At 34.9% G+C, this 14,828-nt stretch overlaps 2 protein-coding genes across 2 annotated transcripts; both read left to right on the forward strand.

The window, feature by feature from the left end:
• Positions 1-10,921: 10,921 nt before the first annotated feature.
• Positions 10,922-12,095, forward strand: LOC139867515 (NAC domain containing protein 50-like). Its single transcript, XM_071855878.1, has 2 exons — positions 10,922-11,263; positions 11,812-12,095. Exons 1-2 carry the CDS (start codon positions 11,077-11,079, stop codon positions 12,093-12,095), a joined length of 471 nt encoding a protein of 156 aa, XP_071711979.1. The 5' UTR covers positions 10,922-11,076.
• Positions 12,096-12,230: 135 nt separating this feature from the next.
• Positions 12,231-13,338, forward strand: LOC139867516 (uncharacterized). The gene is made up of 2 exons (XM_071855880.1): positions 12,231-12,396; positions 12,974-13,338. Exons 1-2 carry the CDS (start codon positions 12,358-12,360, stop codon positions 13,259-13,261), a joined length of 327 nt encoding a protein of 108 aa, XP_071711981.1. The 5' UTR covers positions 12,231-12,357; the 3' UTR covers positions 13,262-13,338.
• The last annotated feature ends 1,490 nt before the right edge of the window (positions 13,339-14,828 follow it).

Raw genomic sequence — 14,828 nt, forward strand, 5'->3', positions numbered from 1 at the left:
GTCCCGAACTATTTTTCTATGCTAAATATTCATATACAAGTATATTAAAACAAGTTTCATGTGAATCGGAGGTCGGTAGCTAGTCAAACATTTCGCGTGAAATGCGCCAAACAAGGCAGAATCTGGCCAGACCCATTTGCGCGCCGCGCGGGGTGAGGTGCGCGCCGCGCACCATGCTGTTCAGCTATTTTCTGCAGTTTTCAACTTATGCACGAATCCAACTTCAAATACCCATAAATCCTAAACCGTAAACATCCAAAACAAGTATCTTATATCGTTGGAAAGGTATTTTGACAAGGAATACAACTAAACACAATTCATCAATCACAAACATCATTTACAATAACCGAAAACTCGTCAATTGATCAAGAAAGGTTTATTTTCAAAGTTTCAAGTTCGTAAAACGTATTTTATGATTCGGGAATCCAATTTACACATACGATATGCCGTTTCGAAGGTAATTAAGCATACATTGCATCTAAACACTTACTAACAACATTAACAAGCATTCAACACATCAAAAGTTCATTTCAAAGTCTATCAAACCCTAACCAAAATCCACAAAAATCAATATTCATGTTTTTGAAGTTTTCTTAATCAACCTACACATCAAAATGTGACTAATGATACTAGTAACACAATTAAAACATGCACTTTAACAATTAAACAACATTTAATCATCCAAAATCAAAGATTAAGCACACCCATTTCAAAGTTCATACTAGTTACTCTAAATCAACAAATCGAGCAAACAAAACATATATTCATATTATACACGAGCCATAGACACTAACTAACACAATTTCAAGTCAAAAACACGAATTTAAAGAAAATTAGAGTTTTAGAAATGTTACCCAAACGAGATGAAGTTGGTATCAAATTGTAGAGGATGAAGAGAGGATTCCAAATATGTAATTTGTTTTGTTGCTAGCTCCCTAAACCGAATTTAGATGATGATTTTGTGTTTGAGGTTTTGAGAGAATAAAAATAGAAGTAATGAAATGGGGAGGTTGAAATGAATGGAGGAGGGTGAAGGTTGACTAGTTGACCTAGTCATCTCTTTGCCCTCTTGGCAAGTTTAGTCCCTCAAGTTTCAAAGCGGGTGCGGGAATTAACCAAACGAATATTTTAAAAACGCTCGTGTAAACGAGTGATGTTATAATTAAATAACGAGAATATTATGAACGTTTGTTAACGGAATCTACGAATATAAATAACGAAAGATATTATTTAAAAAAAAAAACAGTGTTAAAATAATTTTAACGGAAAAACGCGGGATGTTACATTACCTACACCTTAAAAGAAATTTCGTCCCGAAATTTAGTTGGAAGTAGTAGTTGTTGTTTCTTCCTCGAGATCTTGCGTTGTAAATTATACGGATAAGTGAAGGTACGTCCTTGGGCATTTCAACGAACTTCGACGGTCGGGATTTTTACGTTGGATTGAAGTTTGGTTTCACGATTCATGGTTTCAACCGGTCCTCCTAGGAATGAAGTTTATCGTCGATAGTAAGCTTATCGAAAAGGAATGACAAGTTCTTGTTTCGCAAAACACGTCTTTGAGTTGATACATCGAATGTAGGATAAACGGAGACCCAAAATGAGTCGGAAAAGTCTAAACGGCTAGCGACGGGTCCAAAACACCCCAAGAATTTAAAGGATCAAAATATCGCGGATTTAGCTTCCTACGTTTTCCCGAAACGGATTGCACTTTTCCAAGGTGCGACTCTTAACGTGACGCGGTTTTCCCACGTGGAATTTGAAATGTTTACGTCTAACATCGGCGTAGTTCTTGGTGATTACGAGTCGCGTAGGGTTTTACCTGAATATGAATAAATTTTCTCGGTTGCTCATGAATAACCTCGGCCCCAATCATCGTTTACTTGGTTCGACAAAGGAGAATGACGTTTCCGGTCACATGTGGTTTCAAAAGGAGTGACGTTAAAACTCGAATGAAAATCATTGTAGTACGAGGATTCGGTTAAAGGAAAATACTTTTCTCAAGTAAATTTGAAGTTGGTAATACAAACTTGTATTATGGTTTCCAAGGTTTAAATCGCATGTTTGTCCGGTCCGTCGGGTTGTGGATGGTACGCGGTACTCATGTCTAAACGCGGTCCCGAGGCTTTTTGTAAGGTACTCCAAAATCTAGAAGTGAAACGAGGATCTCGATCCGAAACGGGGTACATTTCCCTAAGGCATATTGAACAAGTTTGCTAGGAATTGAAAACGTTAGCTAGGACAAGTTTCTCAAGAAAATTCGCGTCGCGGAAGATTTATCGGTTTCCAAAAACGTTCGTCGGGGCAAGTTCTTATCGGGTTTTGAAAACGATTGTTAGGACTATCCACCCTCGCGGCGAATACTTGTATGACGTGAAGAGTCGCTCTCCATTGAGAATTTAGAATAAGGACCTCCTGAACCGGAAGTACGAGGGTGATGCAAGAGAAGTTTCCGCCCCGATGTGAGCATAACGAGTAAATTGTAGTTAGTCAATAAGACTGTGCGAGGACGAGCTAGTATACCCGTGTGACATACGGTTGAAGTCGAATGGAATCGGTAATTCATTCGGAAGCATAAATATAATTTGACAATAATTGAAGGTGTGTCCCCGGTATGGTTGTTATAAATATTCTCGGAGTTTTCGGATGTCCAAACCTGAAAAGATGAAGTCATGTACATGGCACATGGTGGTGTTTAGGTTGATCGAGTCTAACCATCATCACGCGTCACTAGAACTTTGGTATGTCTTACCGTAATATAACCACGTTGATCGAGTGTCGTTATATTACGCTAACTCATACCTCCATTTCCACATCACTCTATAGATTCAAGTTCGTGTAATCGTGAAGTTTAAAATAAACAAAGTGTAACGACGTCTCTAACGTGACTCGTATTGAATCGAAAGAATTAGTGCAACTATAAAGAAGCGTTCCCCGAGGGAAGTGTATAAATGATTGTTCACGTCATTGCGGTTCAAGTCAAGCGATAATGCCCTTAGGCACGAAAAGAGTAACGAATCATGATAACAAAAAGTACGCAACCGTAGTGATAATTAGCGATGACAATACTCACCTAGAGTAGTGATGGTAGTAACAAGAAGTGGTAGATAGTAAGGAACACCGGTGTGACACCGATAGTAAGTTGAAACGGTGGCGAATCATAATCTGGGAGACAGGGTTCCCGGACAAGTGTGACCAATGAAGTCGTTGTCATCCTTACGCGCATGAATCTTGAATTTACGTGTATTACCAGAAAGTGGCGGAATACGAGTTCGTATGATGAAGGTTGGGTACCATTAAAAAGTTTGCCTAAGAATGATTCAAGTATAATGCACAAGTAGTCAAGTAAGTGCTATCTATAGCAAATGTATGTCAGAATGCAAATGCTAACTATCCGGTTGTAGTCTAGACTCACTAATGCGTCCTAACGACTCTGTTAGACACACTAATGCACGTCCTAGTTCCCTACAACCAACGCTCTGATACCACTTGTAACGACCCGACCAAAACCGTTATTGACGGCGCCGTTAACTTAGGTCCCGTTGCGTGGTCGTAGTCCCTATATGAGACTCGTTTGACCAAAATTATGTCGCATTCATTTGAAAGGTACAAGACTTGCAAGTTTAGTTTACAAAACCGTTCGACAACAAGTCTAAGTTTACAAAAGTCATAAAGTATAAATGAAATAACTTGCGACATAATTAGTTTAAAAACACAGTTGCTATAAATAGCGTAAGTATGTAAACAAAAGTTTGAGTCCAAAAGTACTATCCCTAGCGTATGCATGCATGGTTGACTCCAATCAAGTAATCAAAGAGTGCGGAAGCATGTATCAAGTAGCCAAGTATGAACCTGAGAAAACATGTAGAAAACTGTCAACGAAAAACGTTGGTGAGATCATAAATGTATTTGTAAAAGTATATTTTGAACCACAATAGTTTGTATAGATGATTATCCAAATCGTATTTATTCCGAAGAATGTAGTTTGTATTGCGAGCACCCAATTACCAAAGCTTAACTGAATCTTCCCTCTGAATTTTGAATATAGTGTTAGAACATACACTATGCACGTTGAAATTATATTTCATCCACTAACGGTAGCGAACCGTCTGAATGAGGGTTCGTTAAACCCGTATGGCCACACAACATAATCACTCGCTTACACTTACACCCTGCAAGTGGAACTAATGATAATTGGATTGAGGACTTTTGTTCTAACTCGTCTGTATCTTTGTATTCATATTTGTGTTCAAAGTATAAAAGTATGAAAAGTATATATACATATGAAATGTATATAAGTATGTAATGTATATGTTTTTCAGCCCACGATTTAAAAGAATAAAAGTTGTTGAAAAGGTGGGACTATGATCTCACCTCGAGTGCACGAGTATAAAAGTACTTCACAAAGTAAACGTGTGCATGAAAGTTGCTTAGCCTTGACCTAAACAAGTAAGTTATGTCAATTAACCGGTTACGATACAAGGTCGGGTGAAATGTGTTCAATTAGTCCTATGGCTCATTACGACTCGATTAAGTATAGCATGTGAATCACGTTGCCAAGTTTCATGCGAGAATCAAGTATAAAAGCATGTTAGAACGATTGCATAAAAGTTTGGTTAAGTTTGACTAAAAGTCAAACTTGGTCAAAGTCAACGAAAAGTCAACGCGTTCGGGTCGGGTCCCGAACTATTTTTCTATGCTAAATATTCATATACAAGTATATTAAAACAAGTTTCATGTGAATCGGAGGTCGGTAGCTAGTCAAACATTTCGCGTGAAATGCGCCAAACAAGGCAGAATCTGGCCAGACCCATTTGCGCGCCGCGCGGGGTGAGGTGCGCGCCGCGCACCATGCTGTTCAGCTATTTTCTGCAGTTTTCAACTTATGCACGAATCCAACTTCAAATACCCATAAATCCTAAACCGTAAACATCCAAAACAAGTATCTTATATCGTTGGAAAGGTATTTTGACAAGGAATACAACTAAACACAATTCATCAATCACAAACATCATTTACAATAACCGAAAACTCGTCAATTGATCAAGAAAGGTTTATTTTCAAAGTTTCAAGTTCGTAAAACGTATTTTATGATTCGGGAATCCAATTTACACATACGATATGCCGTTTCGAAGGTAATTAAGCATACATTGCATCTAAACACTTACTAACAACATTAACAAGCATTCAACGCATCAAAAGTTCATTTCAAAGTCTATCAAACCCTAACCAAAATCCACAAAAATCAATATTCATGTTTTTGAAGTTTTCTTAATCAACCTACACATCAAAATGTGACTAATGATACTAGTAACACAATTAAAACATGCACTTTAACAATTAAACAACATTTAATCATCCAAAATCAAAGATTAAGCACACTCATTTCAAAGTTCATACTAGTTACTCTAAATCAACAAATCGAGCAAACAAAACATATATTCATATTATACACGAGCCATAGACACTAACTAACACAATTTCAAGTCAAAAACACGAATTTAAAGAAAATTAGAGTTTTAGAAATGTTACCCAAACGAGATGAAGTTGGTATCAAATTGTAGAGGATGAAGAGAGGATTCCAAATATGTAATTTGTTTTGTTGCTAGCTCCCTAAACCGAATTTAGATGATGATTTTGTGTTTGAGGTTTTGAGAGAATAAAAATGGAAGTAATGAAATGGGGAGGTTGAAATGAATGGAGGAGGGTGAAGGTTGACTAGTTGACCTAGTCATCTCTTTGCCCTCTTGGCAAGTTTAGTCCCTCAAGTTTCAAAGCGGGTGCGGGAATTAACCAAACGAATATTTTAAAAACGCTCGTGTAAACGAGTGATGTTATAATTAAATAACGAGAATATTATGAACGTTTGTTAACGGAATCTACGAATATAAATAACGAAAGATATTATTTAAAAAAAAAAACAGTGTTAAAATAATTTTAACGGAAAAACGCGGGATGTTACAGTTTCTTCCAGAAACGTTTATCAAAAGTTTGTCAATAGATTCTACGTAACAGAGCACCCTGGTAACTAAGCTTTAACGTTATAATGATAAATACCCCATTCGTTTTAATACACGCAAACCAACGTGCCCTAAACTCAAATAACACACGTCCGTTAAAAGGCTAGCGCTCTAGCTCGGACGGGGATGTCAAGCCCTATGGATCCATATACTGTTATTCGCGCCCACCAGTCCATATCCTATGTACTGGCAGCTACTAGTTACCAAAGCTAAGGGATTTTCGGTTCAAACTTAGTGTAGAATTAAGTATGTACTTGTATCCATTGCGTTTAAAATAAATTGCATGTATTCTCAGCCCAAAAATATATATTGCAAAAGCAATTAAAAAGGGGGCAATGAAACTCACCTTAGCAGCATATAAAGTTGTTCACCAAAATGTGACCGAAACTCGGATTACCAATTAATCGTAGATCTCAACCTAGAGAACATATGTTGATCAATAAATGTCTATTAAGCTAGGTCAGGTCATAGTGTATCACAATACTAATGCTCGAGATCGACATATAATAGTTATCCAAAGTCGTTTCAAAAAGTCAATTTTGACAATAGTTCAACAAAACGAGACGTGCCTTATATAAGGATTCATTTACTCGGTTGGTAATATTTAAAAGTTCACTTTATCAGTCTCGTAAACAAATTGTTTAAATCTTAATTGCAGATTCAAAAGCAATTTCAATTAACGTCAATCATAATTCAGTTGATCATATCTTTTAATCCGTTCATCGAAACTATTCGATATCTAAATGAAAAGTTATTGATTTTTCGCCAGCTTTCCAAAAACATGTATATCATATACCTTTTACCAGTAATATATGTATTTAATTAGTGATTCATTATAAACTGTTTAACGACGAAATTTAGCATACAAGCATATATAAATATAATACTTGAGCACTAGACATGGATACATAATTAATATATAAAAGATAAGATATGAGTGCTTACGTATCAGTATTGAGATTCAATATTGTAGAAAAGTACGTAGACGTAACAGAGATGATAAACACTAGGTTTGATTCACAAATATACCCCCGAACATTACCCATAACCTCCTTGGCAATAACCCATAATTTCCTTAGCTCTATCCCGCTTGAAAACCATTTTGAAAGTGACACGCTCATAACCTCGTCGTAGTATTTTATGTATAATACTAATTAATAATATTAATAATAATAAGATTAATAATAATATTAATCTTAATAATAATAATAATAATAATAATAATAATAATAATAATAATATATAAAGAGAGCTGAGGATATATGTGTGTGTAATCGAGCAAAAACGAATTCAATTTATAGACTTTTCCTGAAATCTGACCCCATGCGATCGCATGGGTTTTATGCCTATTTTTCATGCGATCGCATGGCCCCAAAATCCAGCTCACAATTTTTTGTTGTTTTGTTTGTCGACATATTTAAATATAATATATATAATATATTTAATTTAAATAATTAATTATATATTATATTAAATTCATGTGCATAGTTGACTTGTAATTTTCGTTCCGATGACTCGTACGTTGTCACTCGACTTATGTCCCGGTTCCGGTTTCTCGAACGCATTTTCGTACGCTTAGAAAACTCGCAATTTACGTTTTGTGACTCGTACCTTTGTCAAAATATAGTCTTAAATTATCAATAAACTATATCATTCAAAGTGTATCTTAAACTTTCGAGTGTTTTAGTCATTTACTTTTATAAATTATTGTTTCGCTATTTGTTAATATATATATAATAACAAATCGTTTTATGACCAAGTTAATATATATTTTCAACATTCATAAACACGTTTTAAATATACGTCGCAAATTATTCATACAATTAATATTCCAACTTATCATATATATTCAAATAAATATTTAAACCAATAAGTTTAATGTACAGTATCAAACAATTAATACATTGTTACGTTTTCAAGTTATAGTATATATATATATGTATCTATATACATATAATTGTTCGCGAATTGTCAAGAACAACCGAAAGGTATTTGAATATATGAAAGTAGTTCAAAAATTTTGAGATTCAGTTTTACAGACTTTGCTTATCGTGTCGGAAATGTTAATCATACAAAGATTAAATTTAAATTTGGTCAGAAATTTCCGGGTCATCACACAACTTTACTTTAACAGACTAATTAATCCCCACATATCATTTAAAAGGCTTAAGTCCACTTGGGCCTCATAATTTGTCTCTTAGAGCTTGCAACGTTGATGGGCACCTTTAATATTGGCTAACATAATTTTTAGCCTCATAATTTAAATTTAAATTCTTAGACTCATAATTCTTAGCCTCATAATTTAAATTTTGAGTGATAATTTTTTTTGGTAATGTGGTATAATATGATTGAAAGATGAGTGAAAAAAAAATAATATTAAAATACATGTTAACATTTGATTATTTGATTGGTTGTCACTATTATTTTAGTTTAGGCGTTAATTACTTGGTTGTCGTGTTTTGCGTTAAATTTGATGCCTCCCTAATGGGCGTGAGGCCGTCATAAATTATTCACATCCGGCCACTTTTCTAAACTAACGCCTCGATATTAGATGTGTAAAGCTAATGTGAGACATTTAAGGTTTAACAAAATAATGTAGTTTTGTTTAAACTAGTGTCCAAATTTGGTCTAACATATTATCGATTTACTCTTAATATTCAACTAGTCCGGACCGGTCCACGCGATGCGGCGAGTGCTTTCGGCAGGCGTATTCATATGTAACGCTTTTATTTACAGAAGTGAAAACGGGCCATCTGTTATGCGTCGTTGTTGGTGTCGTCGTCTTTAGTGTTTTTAAAATATGTCCGGTTCGAACGTAGTTAGTTTCGTTTTGTTGATAAAATTATTTCGAGCCTAATGGTGCTGGCGAAAAAATTTAACTTGCGGCGAGCAGGAAGATACGGATTGTCGTTGTGTTTAGCGTTTTTTTTAAAAAGTGTCCGTTTCGAACGTAGTTAGTATCGTTTTGTTCATAAAATTATTTTGAGTCTGACGCTGCCGTCGAAAAAATTTAACTCGTGCCGAGCGGGAAGATACGAGTTGTCGTTGTGTTTAGCGTTTTTTGAGAAGTGTCTGTTTCACGTACATTTAGTCCCGTTGGGTTCGTAAGATTTTTCCGAGATGAAAGGTGGTCTCTGAAAAATTTAACTCGCACCCAGCGAGAAGATAGGGCCCGTTATAAATTCGGGTGAAATTAGTTTCTTATATTTTAATTAAATTATATATTTACACTTGTTACCCCTTAAAAGTGTAAATTTGAGGGACCGTTGTCGAAATATAGGCGAACTCGAGGGACCGTTTGTAATGTGAACATAAACTCAAAACTACAATAAGCTACAATTAAAACTAAACAATTTCTAACCACTTTTAGTATATAAGGTTAATAATTAATTAATAATAATTAATAATTAATAATAAGGTTAATTTACTATTTACTATTAATATAATTAGAAAGAATTTTACTAACGACAACTTTTATAACTTAACGTGTAAAAGATTTTGTAAACTTCGATAACGGTCATACAAAAGTCAAAATAAACCAAAATATCTCTACATATACAACACATTAATGCACAGTAACGTCTCTATAGCAGTTTCATTAAAATTGTCTATGTTCAGTATAACCGACATTTGGATTCTCGTTGTTATAGCTTTAGTTGATTTTGTTTCCCTTTAAACGCGATTTCTCTTCATGTTGGTGAGCCGTTTGATTAGGTCTATTTAGTGTTAAGTATAGCTCGTTTGAACTCTATTGTATCGATTGTACGAATTGATCTTCGAATCCGTTATTAATGTTATGGTTTTTTTTTTTTTCAAAAAAAAAAAAAAAAAAATTCATTAAAAAATCTAGAGTTAATTACACTGATGGTCCCCGTGGTCTTGGTTATATTACGTCGCTAGTCCCTAACTCTTAAAAATTATATGCTTCGTCCCTGTGATTTTAAATCCAAACGGCTGTGGTCCCTGTGGTCTTGGTTAAATTACGTCGTTAGTCCCTAACTCTTGAAAATTATATGTTTCGTCCTTGTGGTTTAAGTCCAAACGGCGGTGGTCCCTATGGTTTTGGTTAAATTACGTCGCTAGTCCATAACATTGTTGGGTATATTGTATTATTTGTGGTAGGACACATTCATATTTGGTCTTTATTCTACATGATGAGAGCTGTACTAACATAACATTGTTGATGTTACAAGTCAGCTAATTTTTTTTTCTTCGAATTATCAATGCTCTTTATTTTATTTAATAATTGTTTTAAATAAATGTGCGTAGTACAACAAAGTGTATTTGAGGTTGAAGTGTGTATTTAATATTAACGGATTTTGCACTTTGCCTACATATATATTATGATTCTGATACATAAATAAATTTGGAGTTTATAGGTTATACGAGATTTTTAAAAGTTAGTCACAATTTTATTTTATTTTCTTTTTTCGTCCTTAAAAAAAACAACGGTATTCGAAAGTTTTTTCTAAAGCTAATTTCTCAATTATGTTTTACATACACTATTTATATTTATCGAAGAGATATAACAACTAATCATTTTGAGTTTGTTGTGTGTTATTATGGACTAGCGACGTAATTTAACCAATACTTCAGGGACCACTGTCGTTTGGACTTAAAACTCCAGGGACGAAACATGTAATTTTCAGGAATTAGGGAGTAGTGACGTAATTTAATCAAAACTACAGGGATCACCGTCGTCTGAACTTAAAATTATAAGGATGAAGCATATAATTTTTAAAAGTTAGAGACTAGCGACGTAATTTTATGAACACTTGGACCATTTGTAAATAACTCAAAAATCTTCTTCTAATATGTTATAAAATCCTTTTCCCTTTTCAACTAAACTCTATAAATAGCAAATTCTCGATTGTCGTGTCCAGCAAGTATCCCGCCACCGACGTTCTTAACTCTCAGGCAAGCTAGGTTTCGTTACTTTCATCACCTGCAATCCCCAATTTTACCTCAATATGTCTTTACCTTTTTCATAATCTCTTCATCAATCCTCTTATTTTCATCCCACAATTTCAATTTCAATTTCTGCCAAATCAATCAACATGAGTCAACAATTCACCGTTGTCGCACCGCCACCGCTGACATCTCTCGCACCTGGATTCCGATTTCATCCCAGTGACGAAGAACTTGTACTGTATTATTTACGCCGTAAAGTTTGTGCCCTATCATTTCGATTTCAAGCAGTCGCTGAAATCGATGTTTACAAATCAGAACCTTGGGAACTTGCAGGTATACGATTATTTGTTTATTTGATTCTTCTATTATTACTCTATTATTATACAGTGTGTCAATATCAATATGATACTCCGTATGTGAGTAAATAAACTATGTATTTATATGCATTTTGGGGAAAAGTTGGAATTATAGGAAATTGAAGTAAATATTGTTTAATACTTGTATGAAATTGTGATAAAGAGAATAAAATTTGGTTTCAGTAAGTAAAATATTTGTTTCTTTGTCGCTTAATCTATCACTTAATCTGAAAAATAGTCTTGTTTGTAGGAGACATAGAAACAGAGACCATATGACGTATCTTCCATTCGATGGTTATAAGAAAGTAACAATTGCAGGCTGATATTTATGACTAGTAAATTTGATGGACAGATGACAAATTTTACAAGCATTTCGGATTGCATTAGTATAAACAGTTTATCACCTTTTATATACCTGAAGTCTGATAACTACTTTAATTAGGTATAAGTATGCGCGTGATTGTGTTAAATCAAGTTGTTTTATGTAATCTTATCTTACATATATATGGATTTGTGGTTTTTTAGGCTTTTCTCCGTTGAATACAAGAGACCGAGAATGGTACTTCTTTTGTCCCGTTGATAAGAAGTATGGGAACGGTTCTCGTTTAAAACGTGCAACTGAGCAAGGCTTTTGGAAGGCAACAGGGAAGGACCGGGTTGTAAGCCATAAGGAGGAGACTATCGGATTAAAGAAAACGTTGGTTTATCATACGGGTCGAGGCCCACATGGCAAACGCACCGATTGGGTGATGCATGAATATCGACTCTCGGAACATGAATTAAAGAGGGTTCAAGTAGCACAGGTTTGAATCACATTAATCAGTTCATTAGTTCATGTGTATATTGTATAGTATACCACTTATTTGGTATTCAAAGTTCTTTAACTAAAAAAAAATATTTTATTATTTATGTTTGGGTGATGCCGACAAATAGGGTGAGTTTGTGTTGTGCCGAATTTTTGAAAAGAGTGGTTTAGGACCAGCAAATGGACGCTTTTATGCGTCGTTTTTTGAGGAAGAATGGCAAGATGACGTGGCACTCATTGTTCCTGGTGGAGAGGCTGATGATGAAATGTCGAATGGTGAAGGAACTCAAAACAATGTTACGAAGGTATTTATGATTTTCCTTTTCTTTTTGTACGTGTGTATGCATTTAAGTAATCACCAGTTGTCGTTATAGTTATGGTCAAATCAATTTCTTGATGTTTTTGAGAAGTGCATTAAAGAAGTCCATTGCATTACATTTTAGGACACATGATTTCTTAATTCTTGTAGAAAAGCATTTAAGGAATGTTATTATTTCATTGAGGAACATGATCGTATATTGTTGCTTGCGTACTGCATACGATCATCTAGAGTGCATACTTATGAATCATCTTTCTATTATGTGACACTATATCTACTGATTAGAGTTTATGCATCGATTCACATAAAATCTATCGCTTCGAATATCAGTGTGTTTAGAATATAGAAGCATATGTTAACTATACACCGAATTATGATCTCCAAAACTGTATCATTTTAGTAGAAATACTGAAATTAAATTATAAGATAGAAAACGAAATCAAGAATCCTAAAAAAGATGTGTTTTTACTGGAAAACCAAGTGGTACAACATCTGGGTGTTGCTCTTCTGTTACTTTTTATCATAAAGTTTTAATCTTTTGTGTTCTTGATTCATGAGACCAGGTGGGTACCCAAACTGTTGTCTGCAAAAGGGAAAGGTTACTAGACCTTGATTTAAATTCTGAACCCGAATTTGAAAGTAACAAGCGATCGAAACAAAGTGAGCATAGTTCTAGCAATGGTAACAGTTCAGGGGATTCAATAACAACTAATGAAGAAACAAGAACGACAACCTACTTCTCATCTATGCTTTTGGAAGTGATACGAGCAAAGGCGATGATCAAGAATCTTCAGTCTCGAGTTGACCAGTTGACCGCAGAGAATGGTGAATTGAGGAGGGCAGTTAAGTAATTACAGCCGTAGCACAACGCTTGTGTTCATCAGTTGAAAGATGCAACTAATGAACATGAGTTTTTGGGGGAAGGGCTATTATTTGGTAACATGGCTTATTCTCAAAGTATAATTGCATACTTTAGTCGTAGTTCTAAACAGTGCGTCGTTTAAAGACTCAATACCTTTTGGTAGACCTTTTCGTCGTCTTTTGGTGGATGTTAAGGAAATGTTCAAGCCTGGATGGTATAAATGAACTTACTGTTCAAGTAATGTTACTTGTTGGTTAGAAAGGTTGATCTGGTTCGATTTTTTTTAGTGGATGCAAGTTGAACGAGAAACATTTGTCTTAGAAAACGATTATTCATATTTTCCTACATAAAAAATGCAATTTATGAGAACGGGATTGGACATGCTTTTTAGTAATGGTTTTCTACGAAATTACAATGTATTTACAAATGCAATCTAGTACATTTGATCGTTGGCTCGTTATCTTCATAAGTCGATCAGTAATGACTGCAAGTTGGTAACTTCTGTATAAGTTAAAAACTGATATTCAGAAAAACAAAGGTGTTCTTACATGTATGCGTGTTAATGTTGTATGTATGCTATCTTCGTGTGCTTGTTTTAGTGTCCATGTCTCGGTTGTGGTCTCAGCAACCGGACCATTGTAGTTGTTAGAATACAATAACAATTGAAGTCAAGTGTCAAATTACCATATTAAGTAATTTGACTTTCGGATCAGAAGTGTTGACTTCATCATTTCCCTTTATGGAAGATAACAAGATAACATAAGACTGCACAATCAAACGGCTAGCTATGCAGATACAAACAACCTTTTTCCTTTATTGTAATGGTGATTCCAAAAGTACAATTGGAGCCTTACCAAAACTAGAAATAGCTGTTAGTGTTTTGAGTATATAAGAACACTCCTCATATGTAACTAAAAACATACAATTCAGATTATATCAATACAAGTTCATAATAAACCGATCATTATAATCTTATATTCTTTGTAACATGGTATCAGAGCTAACGGTATCGATCCTTTGATCAAGATACGCGTTTTTTATGTCTCAATCATCTACCATAAACATAGCTACCATGTCTAAGATTGACGGTAGCCTAGAAAACCAAGCTGCCATGTCAATCTTAGACGACAGCCCAACAAATAATGGAAAGAGTTACCTGGAAGCTCTTTGTCACCATAAACCACCAACAGTTGCCGGAACCGAGAGCATCACCACAAACCACCGTCAACCACTGCAACAATTAGGTTGTGTTCACTGTGGAATCAAAGGACACACAATAATCAACTGTTTTAAGCTAATTGGTTATCCCAAATGATGGAGCAATCGGAAGCATGGCAGAGCTGTGAAGAAGGTAGAAACAACACTAGCGGCGGCCGGCGGCAACCATACGACTACCTGCAACGGCACCGCAAGAGGTAAGATTCTACCTTTTAATTCCTGTTCATTACAAAAACAGACCAAATGGGTGAAAGGGATAAGGAAGAATCCCTCAAACCCTAAATTGAGACAATCGATTGAGGCAAAAAATCCCTCAAACCCTAAATTGAGAAAATCGA

This window comes from Rutidosis leptorrhynchoides, chromosome 9, assembly GCF_046630445.1.
Source record: "Rutidosis leptorrhynchoides isolate AG116_Rl617_1_P2 chromosome 9, CSIRO_AGI_Rlap_v1, whole genome shotgun sequence".
Taxonomy (NCBI): Eukaryota; Viridiplantae; Streptophyta; class Magnoliopsida; order Asterales; family Asteraceae; genus Rutidosis; species Rutidosis leptorrhynchoides.

Coding starts and splice junctions, on each gene's coding strand:
- LOC139867515 (XM_071855878.1), top strand. CDS start 11,077: ATGAGTCAACAATTCACCGTTGTCGCACCGCCACCGCTGACATCTCTC. Junction 11,264..11,811: donor AGAACCTTGGGAACTTGCAG/GTATACGATTAT, acceptor GTGGTTTTTTAG/GCTTTTCTCCGTTGAATACA.
- LOC139867516 (XM_071855880.1), top strand. CDS start 12,358: ATGTCGAATGGTGAAGGAACTCAAAACAATGTTACGAAG. Junction 12,397..12,973: donor CTCAAAACAATGTTACGAAG/GTATTTATGATT, acceptor TCATGAGACCAG/GTGGGTACCCAAACTGTTGT.